Genomic DNA, 20,157 nt, shown 5'->3' with positions numbered 1-20,157 from the left:
ACACTTCACTGATGTGAGGCACAAAACACTTGATATGATTCTTACGTTGGTGGCTTGTAATTAAAGACGTTGGTATTGTCAGATTTAAAGATGTTAAGGTGATTTCTTTCAGAGGTTGGCACTGCTTCACAAATGCTCCACTTTTAACACTCAGACACAGCACAACTTCCCCTCCTCTCCAGACTTTAGGGTACTCCACTGAGTCAAACCCTTTAAAGATACTGGGCAGGCGTTATAGTTATGCTATAACCCTGTTTCTGGTGCCGAAGGGGAGACTCTTTTCTACCCACTTCCTTGGCCCACTATAATTCCCAGATCTCTTAAGTCTAAGTAGGAGTTAGTGCTGGTTTTTCCCACTTTAGTTGAAGGACTAAAAGTGCTTCAGGAACGTACTGATTTCACTTTTAAGGGAACTCCTTCCCTTCCTTCTTCACACAGAGGACTTTCTGGCTGACCCTCTGGTCAAAAGCCAGACTCCAACTCTTCTTCACTCTTTTGTTTACTCCAACTGTCAACCCTTCAACATTCCATCCCCAACTGCCATTTCAAACTAGCCACAAAGTAGGGGGGGGCATGCCAATCATCCTCTTTACTGTCCAGCAATCTCAGCTTTTGAAGCTGAGTCTGTCACAGGAACATTATCTCATAAGCATATATAATACAAATCTTGAATGAGTAAATATCATCAGTTTATAGAACAAACGTATAACTAACTCAGTAACAGTGATTTCCTGATTAGTCAGTAGTCCATAGAAAATGTGAAGCAGTTGCCTCTATGGCTTACTGATTTAGTCCTGCCATGGTGAATATCACAAGGCCTTAACATTCATAGAACTGAAATTGTTACGTTAAAACCAAACCACTCAATAGCACATTCTCTGATGATACTTGTATTGCCTCTCTGTTTGCAGGCACAAAAAATATTTTCATATAAATTGAATTATGGCTCAGTTTTTGGAAATGGGGTAAAATTAGTGTTGACAGTGAACTGTTATCCTTGTCAAAGTTTATAGTAGTTAACAGTTGTTTTTAAATAAAAATCTCATAATAAAACATAGTAGTTCTGTGTTTTGCTAAATTTATTTTTATACAATTCTGAAAGTTTCCTAAAACAAAAACCTAAAGCTTGATTTCCTTTACAATAGGTTGGACACCGCTCCATGAAGCTTGCAATGCTGGTTATTATGACATTGCTAAGGTTTTAATAGCAGCAGGGGCAGATGTGAACACTCAAGGCCTGGATGATGATACACCTCTCCATGATTCTGCAAGCAGTGGACACAGAAAAGTATGTCCCATTCATGTAAACCCCTCCCCATCCCCCAGTAATAGGCCTTCGTAATCAAAGCTAGCTAAATATAAACAGTACGTGTAGTCTTACATTACAAGAATTTTATCTCTATGTAATGTAGAATGTCTTATTTGCTTTGGGTATAACTCACAAAGTGCTTTAGAGCTACTGCAGTGAAATCAGTGGGACTGTTCAAAAGTAAGTGCTGTAGATTTGATTTTTTACTATAAGATTTTTTACTATAAGATTTGATATTTTACTGTATTTATTTAAATAATTATATCAGCATACAGAAGGATTTGGGGGCACCTTAAAAATTAAATGTTAGTTCCTTCCAGTCCATTCTGCCAATATATTCCTCTGGTGCAAGGAATGTTCCACCAATTAAAGAGGGTTTTTTGTTGATGGAATGCTCCTTGTGCTGGGGGAATGCACCTTTGGAATGGATTTGTAGTGTCTAGCCCATTCAGATTTGTTTATGACATAAGCTTTTATGGCAAGAGTTCATTTAATTAGTTGCATGAAGTGTATCATCTGTTGGAAAGTTATATATTGTGATACAGGAAAAAATGTGAGTAGTGAGATCAAAAGGCAATGAAATGTAAATGGTATCGTTTGACTTTACTGTGCAAAGCTTAAATGTATACAAGATAAGAACAGTGATCATTCACAAAAATAGTAACAGGTAAGAACTCAGTACTAATATTCTGGAATCAGACTGGGGAAACAAAAAGGCAAGTCCCGGCTTGCCGAAGCGTACAGTGTATCTGTCAATCCATTCATCTCCTGAGATTCTCTTTGCAAAGCTAAAAAACACAGAAGTAAATTTACATACCTGATGTTTCAGATTGTGAAGCTGTTGCTCCGACATGGTGGCAATCCATTTCAGGCAAATAAACATGGAGAGAGACCAGTTGATGTAGCAGAAACAGAAGAATTGGAGCTGTTATTGAAAAGAGAAGTTCCCATTTCTGATGATGAAGATGGTTGCTCAGGTCAGAGATCAACTTTTGTATGCATTTTTGTAGTTAAAAAGAGAAAGGAAGGAACCATTGGGGAGTCTCTCTGTAGTTAAGAAGAGAAAGGAGGGAACCCATTGGGGAGAAAAGCTGGCTGTCAGATCTAAAATAAATAAATAGAAGTGTTTCACAACTATGTCAAAAGCCTGTTTCAAATATCCTGTCACGCTTTAGAGCAGTGGTCTTCAATCTTTCCAGACTTGGCACATAGTATTACCACTAGGCAGCAACATGGACCTACTTGATTTGAAAGCAGTGACAAAAATTTATGTGGCATCAGTATAACTTGATAAGAAGATGGGAAGCCAGACTGAAGACCTCACCAGCTTCAAGGTCAGGATTGTGAGCAGTAGTCCAAGAGACCCAGGGGCAGAAAATGCAAGTGGATCTCTGGGAAGGAATGCCATAGTGAGAAACAAGTTAAGGGCCATAGTCATGGAGGAATCCACTGTGTTATTGAGTGATTTCACCGTGCTAACCTGCTTCTTTTCTCAGCAGCTGCTCCTTTAAAAAAACTCTCTCTAGAAGCTCATAAGGAGGGATTCTATGACCTATCTGAAGGTCCCAATCCATGAATGGGGAAAACAACTCTTCTAGAGTAGCTAAGAAACAGAACTAGTTTGGTTTTCATTGTTATGTTAAGCTCCATAGGACAAAGTAAGTTGGCTACAACTTCAGATTCAGTTGAAAGGCATAAAATTTTATTTAATCCAGATACTGGAGTAATGCAGGGGAGAGAGAAAATTTTATCCCAGCCCCAGTGGTGTGTTCCTGAGTACATGCCTACATTTACTTTCCTCCATATAGGTGAATTACTGCCTTCATTACTTTAAGAAAAAGTAAAACACTGCACTGAAGACCTCATTGTGTTGGGTCCAGAATCTGCCCACTGCCTTGATACTGGGCAGCTTGGCCATACCTTATGAGGGCTCTGGAAGATGGGGGAGACTGATACCTCCACTCCTGTTCCTCCTGAAGGCAGATCCAGGGTTGCAAGGAAGAGACTGTTTGCTATATATTTCCCACTTTATTTGCCAGTGTTTCATTGGATTGTGGCATTTTATTGGTTGTGTTGGCTTGTGGTGTTTTATTATTTCAATTGTGAGCTGCCTCAAATAGGTTATGGAGAAGAAGCATACAGATATGCAGAATAAATAACAGTTCATCTTTGTGGCTTCTGTGCAGTTCCACACTGGGACTCTGCACACGCAGGCCAGCCACAGAGAAGATTTCCAGAGCTTTCTAGAAGATAGGCGTGCCTCTCCTCACTTTGGCACTTTCCTGCCAAAAACATCACATAACGAGAAGGAGGGGTGCTATTCTCTCAGTTTTCTTTTTGTAGCCACAGAGAGAGGATCTCCATTGCTGTTCTCTCTCATTATCCACCCTTCTTTTTCCATTGTGTATAGTGTGCAGGGGAAGGGCATCCTATCCTGGAATTTATGCTGCTGTGTCAAGATGCGATTTCATTGTTTTATCTGTTATAATTTACCTATTTTATAATTTACAGATACTGTTTTATCTGTTATAATTTACCTATATATAGCCCGCAGGGAGGGCGGGCTACAAATGTAATCAATCAATCAATCAATCAAGGGCTAAGTCCAGAAGGCAGGGTGAGCAGCTCCATCCCTCACTTCTCTAAGCTGCCAGTGTAGAAGAAAATTTTTTAAAAGAACACATATCGGGACAGGAGGGAGGAATGTGAGCCTGCACAGAAAACCACTTGATGAACAACAGTTGCAGGTAAGTACAACCCTGTTTTCATCATTGTGTCTTCTGTGCAGTCCCACATGGGAGATTAGCGAGCTAACATATGTAGGTGGTGAGCGTGAAGCTCTTTAATGGAAGAGGCTCATGAGGACAGCTTTGCTCCAGCTACATCCCTTCTGGAGTCTACATGGCATAATACTTGATGACTGTGGACAGCGTAGACCAGGTGGCCACCTTACCCAAGTCCACTAGAAGGATGTCCAAATTGAAGGCTGACAAGGTGGATTGAGACCTTGTAGGCTGTGCTCTTATGTGCAATGGGCATGGTTGTTTAGATGGATTACAACAATTCTTAATAAGCTAAAGTAGCGAATTTGAAATGGTCTATGCAGAAACCTTCAGACCCTGTTTGGGCTCTTTAAACGAGACAAAGAAATTAGGGTCCTTTTGGAAAGCACCTGTCCTATTCAGGTAGAAGCACAAACGATGTTTAACATTGAGGATGTACAAAAGTTTATCTGTGTTAGTCATAGGAGTAGGGGAAAATACTAATAAGACCATGTCCTGATTTAAGTGAAAAGTGGAGGTGACCTTCAGCAGAAAGAGGAGGCTTGGAAGGAAGGCCACCTTATCTGTGAACATCTTAATGAAAGGAAGATCATGTCTCAGGGCTTGCAATTCACTCACCCTCCTAGCTGAGGTTATAGCCACCAGAAAGGCTGTTTTAGCTGTCAGAACCTTAAAGGAGCAGGTAGCTAGGGGCTCGAAAGGTTTAAATATGAGTGAAGCAATATTCAAGGAGAGACTGCACTGGAGAATCACCATGGATGCTGGAGGATATAGGTTTGCTAAACTTCTGAGGAAGGATTTGCGTTGGGACTAGGCAGAGAGAGATTTCCCACTTATGTTGTCATGGTAGGCCAAAATGGAGGAATTAAGCAAATCTTGGTTCTTTAACTGGACCAAATATTGTAAAAGGGAGGGGCAGTGAGGCAGAGACAGGGTTCAGATTGTTGTCTTTGGCTCAAACAGAAAATCGTTTCCATTAGGCTAGGTATGATTTTCCTGGTGGATGGTTTCCTAGTTTCCATTAGGACCTTCTGGATTGGGGCGGAAAATTCAGTCCAGTGGGGATATGAACCAGGTTGTCAGTTTCAGAGTGCCCAGGTCATGGTGAAGAACCATGTCCTCCTGTAGCAGGTGTGGTGTTAGGAGGAAATGATAGATTCTACCCTGTGCCATTTGGAATACTGACAAACCAGGCTTGCCATGGCCAGTAAGGGGCTATAACAATTACCGAGGAACCTTCCCTCAGCATCTTGCTGAGAGTCAGTGTCATGAGGGGAAGAGGAGGTTGTCCAATCACGGGCTCTGAAAGGTATCCCTGAAAGAGGCCTTCCCCTTTTCTGCCAATGAACAATAATGAGCACATTTCTTGTTGAGGTATGTGGCAATATGGTAGGATACCACCACATTGCAAAAACAGCACGGAGGAAGTCCATGCAGATGGACCATCTGTAGTATTGGGATTTGGACCAACTTAGTGCATCTGCCAGAACATTGTCCTTGCCTGCTATGTGTATGGCAAAGAGAGTAACTTGATGCTGGATAGTCCATTTACCTATGAGTGAGGATTCCCAGGAGAGGACCGGAAAAGCTGTGCCCCCCGCCCCTGGTCAGTTCAAGTAATGCATGGCAGTTGTATTGTCCATGCATACCTGAACATTCTTGCCTTCTACTAGGCAAAACAGAGCCTTCAGAGCATACCTTATTGCCTTGAGCTTGAGGAAGTTGATGTGCTTGGACAATTCGTGATGAAACCATGCTCCCTTTACCTGAGTGGTCCCTGAACAAGCCCCCATTCCTAACAGAGAGACATCTGTGTAGATTAATACACAAGCTGAGGAGGAGCCAAAGGGACCCTCCACCAAGATAATAAAGAGTCCAGTAGCACCTTTAAGACTAACCAGCTGTATTGTAGCATAAGCTTTTGAGAACCACAGTTCTCTTCGTCAGATACATGGAGGGTATGAAGAAACTAGCCAGAGATATATAGGTGGTGAGGGGAGAACTATGGTTCTTGAAAGCTTTTGCTACAATAAAGTTGGTTAGTCTTAAAGGTGCTACTGGACTCTGCTATTTTGCAACTGCAGACTAATATGGCTAACTCCTCTGGATCTATGACCATGGAAAGCACCCCTCCACCAAGAGGTTCTGTGTGTTGTTCCATCCATTCAGGGACATGTGAATTAACCTCAGGATAGAGAATCGAAGTCTCAGCCTGGTGAACAGCACTATCAGAGTCAGAGTCTCTTCGATTTGTCCCCCTCAGAAACCTGTGGAAAAGGACAGTGTTAAATCCTCCTCTTCCAACACCCCCTCTCTCTGTTGCTTGGATCAGTCTATGAGATTCATCTTGTCTCATAGATTCCGAAAGCGAAGTCTTGGTAGTGGCTTGGTTAGGGCATCGGCAGTCATCTTTCTGGATAGACAGTAGATCATCTTCACGATGCCTTTCTGTTGTAGTTCTTTCACGAGGTGATACTTAGGATCAATTTGTCTTGTACGATGGTGGATGTCTTCTCTCTGTGAGAACTTAATACAGCTTTGATTGTCTTCATAGATTGTTACAGGTTGTGAGATCTGTATTCCAAGATCTCCTAGTAGTCTCTTTAGCCATGTTATCTCTTGGCAACATAGTCCAGCTGAGATGTATTCAGCTTCTGTTGAAGACTGAGCAACCCTTTCTTGCTTTTCAGGTATCCATCTTATCATTCCATTTCTGTAAAAGAAAATATGACCACTGGTAGATAATCTGATATTCAAGTCTTCTCCATAGTTAGCGTCTGTGAACACGATTAGTTTGGGTTTGCTGTTAACCGGTAACTTGAGCTTGAAATGTGTTGTACCTTTCAGGTATCTAACAAGTCTCTTGACTGCATTCCAGTCTTTGAAGGTTGGTGCTGAAGACTTTCTGCATAGTAGACCCACTGCAGCACTTATGTCGGGTCTTGTTAGTGTACTTATGTAGAGTAGCTTGCCTATGGCAGCATGATACTTTTTGTCTGTTGGTAGCTTTTCAGTGTCATCTAGATCCTTTACATAGCTTAGTTCCATAAGAGTAGCAATTGCGTATGCATCTTCCATGTTCATGAAGGATATAAGGTCTTTGATCTTTTGCTCTTGGTTAATAAGGAAACTTCCATCTTGTTCTCTGTAAAGTTGCATGCCTAGGTAGTGAGTGACGTTACCTAGCTGCTTTATCTCGACATGTTTGTTTAGATGTTGTACAACTTCTTTGCTATCATCTGGATTTTCATAGGCCAGAATTAAATCATCTACATAAATCTGCAGATAAATCCATTTTCCATTCTTCTGCTTGGTGTATAGGCCTGCATCCATGCTGCCAAGATGGAGGGAGGAGAAGGAGAGAGGTGTTGCCTGGAACAATGCCAGGAAGAGAAGAGGTGAGGGGGAGGAAGTCAGTGCTTTGACCTCTCTATCTTTCTAACTCTTTGGTTTGTACCCCTCTGAAACCTGAGGAAAGGGGCAGCATTAAATCCTCCTCTTCCAACACTTGGAGCTACATTGAATGTGAAGGAACTTTATGTAGTGAACATTTATTGAAACATGAAAATATGCGTCCTTTAAATCCACAGTAACAAACCAAATTTGAGTTTTTAACAGATAAAACATCTTTTAACAACAACATTCTGAACTTTTTGACAACTGTAAACTTGTTTAAGGAACGGAAGTCTAAAACTGAGCAGAAACCTCCTGAATTTTTGTCAACAATAAAATATCAGGAAAATACCCCATCGGTGCAACCAGACGGAACCAGTTCTATGGCTTGTTTTTGCAGCAAAGACTGCACTTCCTCTAAGAGTAAGGTGGGAGGAGGTAGAGGGTTGTGCAGAGTGTTGGGTGGAGCAGTATGGCATTCCAGGCAGTAGCCTAGGCCTCTTGAGTGATCTATTTCCAAGCTTGTAGAGGAAGTGAGTGGTTGACTGATACAGCCCTGGTAGGCGTGGTGTCAAAAACCTTGTTTATTGGATCCAGATAGATCTGTTGAGGGACAGGAACCATCCTTTGATTTGGTTCCGAAGTATCTTCTCTGAGGTTGAACAGAGACAGATGAAGAAGTCTGTTGAGAGCCTCTGGGCAATGTGTTCATTGGCTTGGAATGGAACTAACTCTATTTACTATTGTAAGGCAGATATGACTTTGGGGGAAATCTCTGCCTATAAGAATTTGGGTAGAGAGGTGTGATACCCAAGGACCTTGCTATGACCTTATCATCCTTAATCTTTTTTAGTGCCTCATCCGTTGTGGGCGAAATGGGTCTGTCCTTTCAGGGGGAAAGTCTTCTTCCCTCATTCTATGGTGACGGGCTAGCACTGTGGTTCTGAGACATGTGTGTCTGTGTATCACAATTGCAGAGGCCACAGCTCTCAAGAAGCAATTTCCATTATGTCTGGCGGTATTAATTTGTTGTTTGCAAGCCTTTGTGTCTCATCTGGGATTAGGCTTAGGTCTATCTTATCCCATAAGAGCTGGTAGCGGGCCATAATGATCTTCTTGTTTAGTTTTATACATATTGTCCAGTTTTTTTTGATATTGTTGGAGTTGAGGCTGGTCTGGACCATACATTTGTGGTCACATTATCAGAAATGGTGCTGGTTCAGCCGCTTCCAGTGTATGACCTTGAAGACCAGATCTGAAGAGGTCGGAGCAGAGTAGGTCACCTCAGCATCCAGCGATCTTGCCATCCGGACAAACTGCTCAGTGTACAAGTGGAGATCTTTACTCGGGGAAACAGCAGAATCCTCAGTAAGAAATTTTGGTGGAGAGGGTTCCAGTGTAGGATCTGATACGACATTAGAACCATCATCTGATTGCACCCTATGGTTCAACCGATTCCAGGGCAACACTATTTCTGTAACTGTGGCCAGAACCTTTGTAAGTTTCAGTTTACTTCTTGGTTCTGCACAAAACAAAACATAAACATCTTCGTCATGGAGGAAGTAATGGGGAAGGATATATGTCCAGTGAAGCCAATAAGCAGAGTAATGATATGGGGAGCCATAAGGAGAGTAATGGAACCAATGGCATCTATGGTGAAGAGCCAATTGCAAGCGATTGTCACTTTTAGACAGGTCCTAGAAGCTCTTCTGTCTTTCCACAGGCCATATTGGTGACAGCAGTAATGGAGAAATGGCCGTAGATGGTTCCATGACCTCAGGAATCTCACCTTCAGAAAGGGATGGGACCAAAAAGGAGCACCATCTAGGGCTTGGAGATGGAGTTCTCGGAACCCTGAGCAGGCTTGATGCAACCAAAGTGGTCAGAGCTGAAGACGAGAATTTTTTCCTCTTCTGTGACTTGGAAGTCATCATGTTATCAGCATGCTTTGACGTGAGCTTAGCCTTTTTCATAGGCAGCTCTGATTGGCACTGATGTGGAACTATTGAAGGCGCAACTGGAACTGACTGGTTCTGAGTGGTAATAGGCGCCAAACATGGAGGAACCAAGGCAGCCTGTTCTGGGTGCTGTGGTCCAATATCTGCAGTGTTTTGATTGGAGTCAGTCGAACCCTTCAAGCCACTTTAAGTCACGATGCCCTTTCAGGGCGCGCTTTGGGGGGAAATCTTTGCAGATCACACACTCCAAGATGTCATGGCCCTCACCAGGACAAAGCAGGCCTTTGTTGTACCTATCTGATCAGGCCATTTTGGTTCCACAACGTGAACATTTCTTGACAAGAACCTTCAATGCCATGGAGCCAAAGGCCTGAACTCGCGTGTATCTCTGGAATCAAGGAGCAGAGCAAAGAATATGTCCTTCTTCGATGGCAACTAAAGAACTGAGGGAGGGAGCTGCTCTCCCTACCTTTTATGATGCCTGTTACAAACGCTAGGTAAGCATTTCAAGCATCTCGGAGCTTTAGAATGTCTGAGGCTGGCCTATACATGTGCAGTTCCCATGTGGGACTGCACAGAAGACGCAACAGTGAACTGATCTCTTGATCTGGAGACTGAAAGGCTTTTTTCCTAAACTTCAGCTGTCTGCCAGCTTGAACATACCTTTTCACTCCCTTGACTGTGTGGGCTCTGAGGGGAGATACCTAGAAGTGTAACTTAACAGAGGCCTGGGATCTGGGCTGAGAGTCTTTTCCCCAAGGCCATTGGAAACGTGTCTGCCTTACTCAAGAAATCCCTCCTCCTCCCAGACTGTCCTTGGTTCCGAGGTGCAGTCCCTGGAGGCAGGAGTTAATACACCTGACATAACAACCATCAATTTAATGATTGGGATATTTGTTTGCTTCTGTTTTAACAGAGATGATAAGCCTGCACCTCTAAGCCCAATGCTTTTTGAAGGCAGTTTTTTCCACGCTCCCTTTTTCCTATCAGGGAATGGTGTTGGCTCTCCCCAGGGTTCTCAGTCTCATTGCTGTAAGATTCAGCAGTCATTTAAGAACATGCAGAGAATCTCTTTTAGTCAGCACAGCACAGTAACTTTATTCAGCAGAAACAAAAGAACATAAGGCCTAGCACAGGCATCCCTGCCAGTCCTTCAGCTAGTTAACACAAACATGAGTGTAACCTGAACTGGAGCCGCTCCAAATTTTAATATCCTGGAACTAACATAAAATATGAAACAGACTCCACAGTATTAAAATTGCCACTGCTAAGAGAGAGTTCTTGTTATAGTTGTATTTATCCTGTCTCTGGGGTCATTCATGTATGACACTATTTCTAACAAGAGGCAGTTTGTATAGTGGTTAGAGTGTCAGGCTGGGATCATGGAGATCCAGATTCTGGTGCCATTCTGCCTGAGAGGCTTGGCTGTGGCCTTGGGCCTGTTGCATTCTCTCGGGCCTGGCTTGCTTTGCAAGGCTGTTGAGTGTATGGAATAGAAAGGTATACAATGTCATAGCCACTTTGAGTCTCCACTAGGGCTGAAAGATGGGGTTTAGATAAACTCAACACCCATCTTTTTAAAAGATAGCTTGTGTTTCTACCCAAAAAACATGCCCCAGGGCAAGAAGATCTTGACACAGAAACTTCCAATGACTTGGCTGCTGTCAGGGCCCCTGCTGCAATCCTTTAGCAAATTTGTTCTTCATTCCAGTGGTAATCGTTGTTGTTGTTGATGGCCTGTAGCACTTCACTTCTAATTCAGTTACTGTAGACTATGAATGCTGTAAGTTGTTAGCCTGTGGGAAGCAGAATTCCCCTGCTGCAAGTTCTCCTTTAAGCAGCTGATAATCATTATGACCCTTTTACCATCCCCTTTGAAGGGAGCATGAAACACATATTAACCCTATCTTGGAGCATAAAGTATATTGGCCAAAGTGTTATATATTGAGGCCATTGAACATCTCCAAAAGCAGATTGCATCTTTGGAGAAGAAGATAAAAGTCCAGCAGCTCCCTAAGGACTAAAGTTTATTTGCTATGACCTTTTGTGAGTTTAGTTTACTCCTTCAGATATCTATGTGTTTCACAGGCTATTACGGTAGTGTATGTGATGAGTCTATTCCTTTAATCTGGAGCTGGACTGCCCTAGTCCATGCTAGGACTTAAAAACAAAGTAGTGTCTGTTACTGTGACTTCACACAAAGACTCTGAATTCTTTAGTCCAGATAGACAACACTCTGTGGGGAGGAACAGGCTTGCTGTTGAGTATTTTAAATTCATTTGTCTATTCTTATTGATGATTTACTCTCTAAGAGAAAGTAAAAATGCAGTGGTCTGCTGCCTTGTCCACCACTCACAGTTTTCCTACAATTCTTTTTCATATCTCTGTTACTTTATGGGTTCAAAAGACTGAAGGTATTCCCCACCTCTCCTCTCAGGGGAGGTTGCCTGTCCTCCCATTAATTGAACTATTCTGTTCAGTATTCCCCCTGAGACTTAAAAAGGGTGTTATTTTTTAGTACTCCTTATTCGTTAAGGGGGACAGATAGAAGACCCTTTTTTAGGTCCAGGTCATCTAATTTTGTGTATTGTAGTCTTTACAGTTATGCTTGGCTGTCTTATTCACACACATCTCTACCCTTCCTGCAGAAACTCTGCTATTGGGGTGCAGACTGTTAGTGGCAGAATTCCAACACCTTGAATGTTTATACAATGCATGACAACTAAGGTATCCCACTTGAGGCTGCAGTATAGTTTTTCCCTCTGGCCTATTGATGGTTGGTTACAGCCCCTTTTTTTGTCCTACTACTTGAAAAGGAGTTTCCTTTGCTTTTTCAGTCTTAGTCAATCCACATTTTATTAAGATGGGTCAGTGTATTCACATTCATAGTGCAGTTCTGTGTTCTTTATATACCTTATATATGTGTCACCTTGGCAGAATGTGGTCTTCAGTTTAAGTTTGACACTTCATGGGATACCCAAATTTGTTTTCTTCTTTCCTAGACAGAGCACGTGTGCATCATTCTCATGCTTTCAGTGCTCTATTCTTCCCAGGGCACTCTCATGATGCTGTGACTCTGAGATTTAGTGCCATCTGAGGGGCTTCTCTTGCGGTATAGAGGCTCTACTATGAGGGTGTGCCTCCAGGTGGCTACTTCTCTTTTGCAAAATGACTTTGTCATATTACTACCACCACCACCACTACTGCTGCTGCTGCTGCTTCTATTACTGCTTCCACTTCTATTACTGTTACTGCTGCTACTTCTACTACTACTACCACTTCCACCAGTGGTACTCGACAGACATTTCCTTTCTTTGACTTGTTTTACTGTAAATGCTTCATGTAATTGCAGTGCATTGCAAAAATGTTTCCTCAGCTAACTGGCACCAACTCTTAGATACTCTGATTGCAGGCATGGGCTATTGGGCCTTGTGATACACTGTGATGGTCCATGGCAACACTTTTGCTTGCTGCCAAGGAACCCTGTCAAGGGAAAATGCCCTTGCTAAACCATTGGCAAGGTAATCTGTTTTATGTTTTATCTCCTGGCTGTTTTTTGCTGCACAGATTGTTCTGCTAGCAGCACAAGGTTCATTGAGGTTACATACTGTCTGTCCTTTCTTTGGCCCCATCACGCTTGCTTCACTGTTACCATTATTCTGGTGTGGATCTGCTATGTTTTCACTCCTGCTGATGGCTTTGGCAGTTTTGGTCAGTTCCTTTTCCTGCACTATAGCAGTAGTTTCGTTTTTTTCTGAGTGGGAGCTGCTGTTCCTTGACTACCATATCTTGTACCTCTAAGTAGGCAAGAGTCTGCTGAGGCTATAGCAGGACTTAGACTCTTGTTCTTGTGCTATTGACTCCTGTTTTGGGACTCAAAACACGTCAAACTTTCATCTTTATTGGATCTCCAAAGACATTTTAAGTAGAGGTGTAACCCATTGTTAACTGTTTGCACTTCCCTGGTACTTCATTTTTAGTGTACAGCACTTTCGCTTATGGACTGAGGACACTGTGAGTTTCTAACCTATGTCCCCCACCCCCGAATTCATAGAGTTTCACAATGTTAATGTGTCCAGTGCCCTGGCAAGGATTCCCTACTAGAGGTTGACTTTCAGCCTTCATGTATGACAGCATTGTTGGTTGTATTAGTCATTCAGGTTCCAAGAGAGACCTGGCAGTATCCTCATACAACCCTTCCTTGGTAGAGGCTATCCCTTGAGCGCATGATCATTCAGTGCCCTTTACCTAACACGAGTCTCCTCACCAAAGCACTATTTTTTCCTTGCTGCATTCCTGCTTGTACTTTGGCAGGGACACTTTTAGAGAGGTCCCAGCTTCTTTATAAGCACCACTGGATGAATGTCAATGAGATGTTAAGCATCTGTTGGGAAGGCGATCCTCCATAGTCTCTTACTTTGAGAGCTTCATACCCACCACCTTCAGTAAGTGAGCTTTTATTCTCCAAATGTGGAACGACACAGAAGCCACAAGGATGAAAACAAGGTTCCGCTTACCTGTAACTGTTGTTCATCGAATGGTCTTCTGTACAAGCACACATCCCTCCCTCCTGCCCTACTGTGAACTCTCTGGAACCTTAGTTTCTGGGGAGTCTCTGGCAACAGCATGGAGAGAACTGAGGAAATAGTGCTCCTCCTCTGGTCATGTGATGTTTTTGTCAGGAAAGCACCAAAAGAGGAGGGGTGCTCCTAACCTTCTAGAAAGCTCTGGAAATCTTCTCCATGGCTGGCCTGCGTGTGCACAGTCCCAATGTGTGCCTGCACAGAACACCACTCGATGAACAACAGTTACAGGTAGGTGCAACCCTGTTTAATTTTGTTTTTAGACCTTGTATTATCATATGACAGTAGTACTATTTTTAAAATGTAGACTTTTACTATCTTTTCAATAGCTACTTGACTGTATTCATACAGCATCATTGCTATTATATTTTTCTTGTGACTGCCCTATTCTTATACCACAGTACTATCTCGTTTTATCTTTAAACTTTACCCTTTGTCATTGCTGTCTGTTGAGTTTTTGCTTTATTTTAATTCTTGTGTTACAGGGCAAGAAAAAATTCCAATTATGTGGTGTTTTGTACTTGAGCAATTCAACTCTGTCTTTATTGAGGCTTTATTGTTTAAAATGTTTATATACCACTTCATCATATGTATGTCCAAGGTAGTTCACAGCATCATAAATACATATGCAAAACCATTTTTAAAACTAAAATTAACTGTAAAAGCCAGTCTTCATTAAGCTTAAAATAACATCAGTAAGACAAACCAGCCAGATATTGAAAACTTGGGAAATTCACTTTTAATAAATTTTGTACTTAAATAGCTACCAGAAAGAAATCCAGAATTCTCTTGGTTTATAATTTGTGTTAATGATTGATTGAAATCCAGGGAATGTTGTTAAGATAAGAGAAAATTAGCAACTTGAGACACAGTTTTTTCTGACTAAAATAAATATGTAAACGTATGGCATTTTTATTGCAATGCATTCAATGTAGTCCAATAAATTTCTTTGCATAGCTATCCAGTGTTCCTGAATACTATGTTTTAACCTTGATCAAAGGAACTTTTGCCACAAGAACCAAATTTCTTATATTTTCTTCTACATATTATGTTCCACAATAATTTGAACTTAGATAAACAAGTACTTAAAGATAGATGGTTGTTGGGGGTTTTCCGGGCTGTCTTGCCGTGGTCTTGGCATTGTAGTTCCTGACGTTTCGCCAGCAGCTGTGGCTGGCATCTTCAGAGGTGTAGCACCAAAAGACTGGCTGGTTTGTCTTTTGGTGCTACACCTCTGAAGATGCCAGCCACAGCTGCTGGCGAAACGTCAGGAACTACAATGCCAAGACCACGGCAAGACAGCCCGGAAAACCCCCAACAACCATCGTTCTCCGGCCGTGAAAGCCTTCGACAATACATACTTAAAGATAGATAAAACTTAAATATGCTTTCTGCATAATTGTTATTAATTCTAAGAAAATTAATACTTAGCAGATTAAACATTTTTTTCATTTTTTCAAATTTTAGATCTTGAAGAGACACCATCTGTAAATCCTTCTAGTATAGATGGTAATATGGATTCTGAGACAGAGAAAGAATCTGTAGTCAACGACAACAAACACCTTCCTAATAAAGCACCGTCATCTGCTGTTGATGAATATGAATTTAAAGATGATGATGAAGATGAAGTTAAGAAAATGATTGATGATAGGCACATTCCCAGGAAAGATTTGAGAAAAGAAGATGAATCTGAGTTAGATCAGTCTAACTTATATATGAAACAGGAAAAGATAACCTTTCCAAAATCATTCAAAAATAAAAAACAGAAGCCTTCCAGAGTTTTATATTCAAGTTCTGAAAGTTCAGACGAAGATATTCTTCAAGACAAAAAGATAATCTCAGCTCCATGTTTAGTCACAGAAACTTCAAATTCTGATACAAAGGTAAAAAAAGAATATAGTTTCAGTGAAGGTAAGCAAAAAGGGAAAGTGAAAAGAAAACTAAAAAACCAAAGCAAGAATAAGGAGAATCAACAACTAAAGCTGGAAAAAGAAAATTCCAGAGTAGCGAACTTGAGTGCTTCTGTATTAGAATCTTTAGAAAAAACCAGAGAAGAGGAGAACTTTAGAAAATCTTTTAGCCCAAAAGAAGATTCTTCATTGCACTTATTCCACATTAATGCTGGTAGATCTCCGAAACACCCATGTGGACTAATTGAAAAGCAGACAATACCACTTAAACAAGAAAATGTTAAAACATGTTTATCCCCAGGAGGGTCTGAAGTATCATCGCAATCTGAACTAGTTCGATTTGATCAAAATACAGACTCTGAGTATCTACTGGAAAGTTCCAGTGGCAAACCCTACAAGCACAAAGACAAAAGTAAGCATCAGAAGGAATTTCTTTTAGAATTTGGTGAAAAATCTAGTCCAAAATTTAAAGAAGAAGATAATAGCCTATCCTTTGAAAGCTCTGAAAGTCTGATGAAAAAGATTGACAAGGAGGGAAAAACTCTTAAGAAGCATAAATTGAAACACAAAGAAAGGGAAAAGGACAAGCACAAAAAAGAGCAGGATGGGGAGAAGGAAAAACATAAATACCGGGAGAATTCAAAGGAAGTCCAAAGAAACATTGAGTTTGATAGAGAATTTTGGAAAGAGAACTTTTTTAAAAGTGATGAGACAGAAGATATGTCATGTTTGGACCATGACTCTCAAATCTCAGAGAGAAGATCAAAGTTGGAAAAGATATTGGTGAAAGAAGAAAAATATGTGAAAGAGAGAAACTTGCAGAAAGACAAGAACTTTAAAGAAGAAAAGGATAAAAATAAAAAAGAAAACGATAAGGATGAAAAGGTAAAAGATATAAAAGAGGAAAAAGAATGTATATCCCTAGATAAAGAAACAGAATTGTTTAGTTTAAGTGTTAAGGATGGAACAACAGGAGCGTCTTTGGTAGAAAAAGAAGTAGACATTGAAAAACAGGAAAAAAACACAAAGGAACAGAGAGAGAAACTGGAAAAACGAAATTCTGCTACTGAAAAATTAGACAGAAAAAATTTAGACAGGGAGAAAAAAATGAAATATGAACATAAGTCAGAAAAAGAGCCAAGTGAAAATGTAGAAAAGGCAAAAGAAAAAGAAAGACCAACTGAAAAAAGTCATAAAGAAAATGACAAATTAAAAAGCTTTAATACTGTTAAAAAGTTTGATGACAAAGAAAAAAACAAAGAGAAGTTTGAGAAGAAGCATGACAAAGAAAAAAATGATAGACACCTGCCTGAATACAAAGAAAAAAACTGTATTGAAAGGAAAGCAAAGGTTTCTGAAAAGGAAGGTGAATATTCAAAACTGGAAAAAGGCAAAAACAAAGAAAAGGAAAAAGAGTCAGAAAAAAAAGAAAAATTCAAAGAGCGGGATGGCTTAACAATTACAAATATAAGGCATATACCAGAAGAAAGGAGGTGCGGTAGTGAAAAAACATCCTTGAAGGAAAAGCCGAAAGATGAATTACTGAAAACTCCAGATGGAAGAGAGAAAGATAAAAAAGATAAAGATATAGACAGATATAAAGAACGTGACAAACACAAAGAAAAAATACAGCAAAATAATTTAATTAAACTAAAGCTTGAAACTGAAAAGCTTAAGTGTAAACCTGCACCAGCACCTAAAGATAGTCGACCTAAAGAAAAGAGGTTATTAAATGATGATCTGATGCAGACAAGCTTTGAAAGAATGCTTAGCCTTAAGGATCTGGAAATTGAACAGTGGCATAGGAAACACAAAGAAAAAATAAAACAAAAAGAAAAAGAGAGATTAAAGAATCGATCCTGTTCAGAACTTAACAAAATAAAAGATAAAGAAAAAATGAAACACTCACTTACTGAAACAAAAAACAAAGAGCTTATTCGTTCAAAAAGCTCAGAATTGTCAGATGCTTCTATAAAAGAAAAGCAACTGAAAGACTCTATAAGTAATAGGTCACAGTCTGTTGATGTAAAGAGTGCTTGTGGTGGAAAACCAACATTGGTACTAGACAATAGTTTAAGTAGATCCCCCAGATTAGAAGGTGAAAAAATGGGCTTAACATCCAGATCCGTATCTATGATTTCAGTAGCAAGCTCAGAGGATTCTTGCCATACTATAGTGACTCCTCCAAGACCCATAACTGAATATGATTCAGATTTTATGCTTGAAGGATCGGATTCTCAAATGTCTTTCTCACACTCGCCCTTTTTACCTAGTGCCAAATCACCAGCTCATCATGAGTCTGATAATTTACCAGAGTTGCCAGAGCGCAATAAAGCACCTTTTCCAAATAGACTTCAACCAGCTTATGTTAGATCAGCATCTGTTGAAGATGTGAAATTTGTTCTAAATGACTGCAGGCCAGTTGTAGAAGTAAGAAGATGCAGTATGCCAGCTGTTATTTATGAACATACAAAGCAGTCCAGAATGACAGAAGAAAATAACCACAGTGTTATGTCCTCAGTTAAGAGTCATAGTGGCTCTTCTCCTAAACATGAATCCCCATGCTGTAATTTGGTTGAAAAAGATTTCCAGAATGATACATCCGACTTGTATTCCAGTTCTGTGTCATCTCCAGCTAGAACTACTGACAACAAGCATATTGCATCAGAAGCAGTTATTAAAAGTGCTACTCAGTCAAGCCCATCAAGAGAAAGTAACATGGTTTTGGAGCAGAGTGGCCAGCATACTATGACACTATCAAGTAAATCATGGGATGTGCCTTTGGATAGATATAATTCATTAAACAATGAGTGCTGCTGTTCAAATTTTGCTGGTTTTGAACAAGATACAACTTTTCCAGCTGCTCATAATTCTGAAGATAAAATTTTGAAAGAGCAGAAAAATTCAGAACATTTTCTTCATCATGCTGAAAACATAGCAGATCCCGTATCACATGAGGAAGTAGCATTTTTATCTGCTCAGTCATCCTTCCCATCTCAGAGTCAGCCAAGCACCGAAACTGTCTATATGTCAAAGAATGCATCTTTACCAGATACTAGCAGCCAAGAGCCTTTGATTGTTAAACACCAACAAAGTGCCATTCAAGCTACCAGCTCTCTCTTAGATGTAGATACTAATGGTAAAAAGAAGATGGAAAAAGCTTTATTTCTCTCAAACAATAAAAAGACAGATGTACTTATCACTGTGTATCCTGAATATTTCACTAAGGATACTTTGCAAAATTTCGAAAAGGATTTTACTGCAAATGACCCTCGCCTACACCTTAATGCTAGTTCGTCTGTAGTTAGTAAGCTCATTTATAAGACATCATCAGCTGATGAACTAGGTAGTGGCATGATCGATCTTCGGGTCCAAAGTGAAAAAGCCTGTTCTGATGATCTTTCTTTGTCCCATGTGATTAGTAATAAAGATGACATAGAGCTCCAAGAGCTAAATGACAGAGCACTGAAAGGAATTGCAAATGATTCTAATAGAAAACATTTTAATATAGACAGCACAGAAAGCAGTGCAGCTGAAGAAAACTTGCAACAGTGCCTTTTGCCTTGTTTGGAAAGCCATTCACAGTTAACTGGACACGAAGTGCATAAGAATAGTTCAACCATTAAGTCAGAAGTAGAAGAAACAATGGAAGACCATAAAGCAGAACCGTACGAAGTTCCTCAAAGAATTACAAGAAACAGAGCAAATATGCTGGCTAATCAGAATAAGCAGAATCTTACTGGTTGTTCCCAGATATCAGAAAGGGATTCTGACTCTTCTTCTACCAAAGGCAGGATTAGATTAACTGAGGAAGATGATGCCCAGGCACACCATCCACGGAAAAGAAAGCTATCACGTGTTCCTCAGCCTGTGCAAGTGAATCCGTCTTTGATACAAGCTAAAGAAAAAACTCATCAATCTTTGGCAGCTATTGTAGACTCTCTAAAACTAGAAGAGATTCAACCATACAGTTCAGAAAGAGCAAATCCATATTTTGAATACTTGCATATAAGGAAGAAAATAGAAGAGAAACGTAAATTATTGTGTAGCGTGATTCCCCAAGCACCTCAGTATTATGATGAATATGTGACTTTCAATGGATCATACCTTTTAGATGGCAACCCTTTAAGCAAGATATGCATTCCAACTGTAAGTGACCAAATGTTTATAATATAATAAATGTCAGTGTTCTTGATAAGCTTTTAAATGGCTGTCTTCATA

At 40.4% G+C, this 20,157-nt stretch overlaps 1 protein-coding gene across 3 annotated transcripts in view; it reads left to right on the top strand.

Annotated features, from left to right (window-relative positions):
• ANKRD12 (ankyrin repeat domain 12) overlaps window positions 1-20,157 on the top strand; it is a 135,948-nt gene that overhangs the window by 71,282 nt on the left and 44,509 nt on the right. For 2 of the 3 annotated variants that reach the window (XM_054985592.1, XM_054985591.1), the window contains 3 exons: window positions 1,146-1,288; window positions 2,139-2,286; window positions 15,494-20,085. In XM_054985592.1, coding sequence (XP_054841567.1) covers window positions 1,146-1,288; window positions 2,139-2,286; window positions 15,494-20,085 — 4,883 coding nt within the window. Of the gene's footprint in view, window positions 1-1,145; window positions 1,289-2,138; window positions 2,287-7,469; window positions 7,491-15,493; window positions 20,086-20,157 lie in introns of those variants that run through there. The other variant, XM_054985593.1, reaches the window with a different exon arrangement.

Source organism: Eublepharis macularius, chromosome 7, assembly GCF_028583425.1.
Source record: "Eublepharis macularius isolate TG4126 chromosome 7, MPM_Emac_v1.0, whole genome shotgun sequence".
NCBI lineage: Eukaryota > Metazoa > Chordata > Lepidosauria > Squamata > Eublepharidae > Eublepharis > Eublepharis macularius.
The sequence above is the reverse complement of the archived record's forward strand: the minus strand, read 5'-3'. Positions and strand labels throughout refer to the sequence as shown.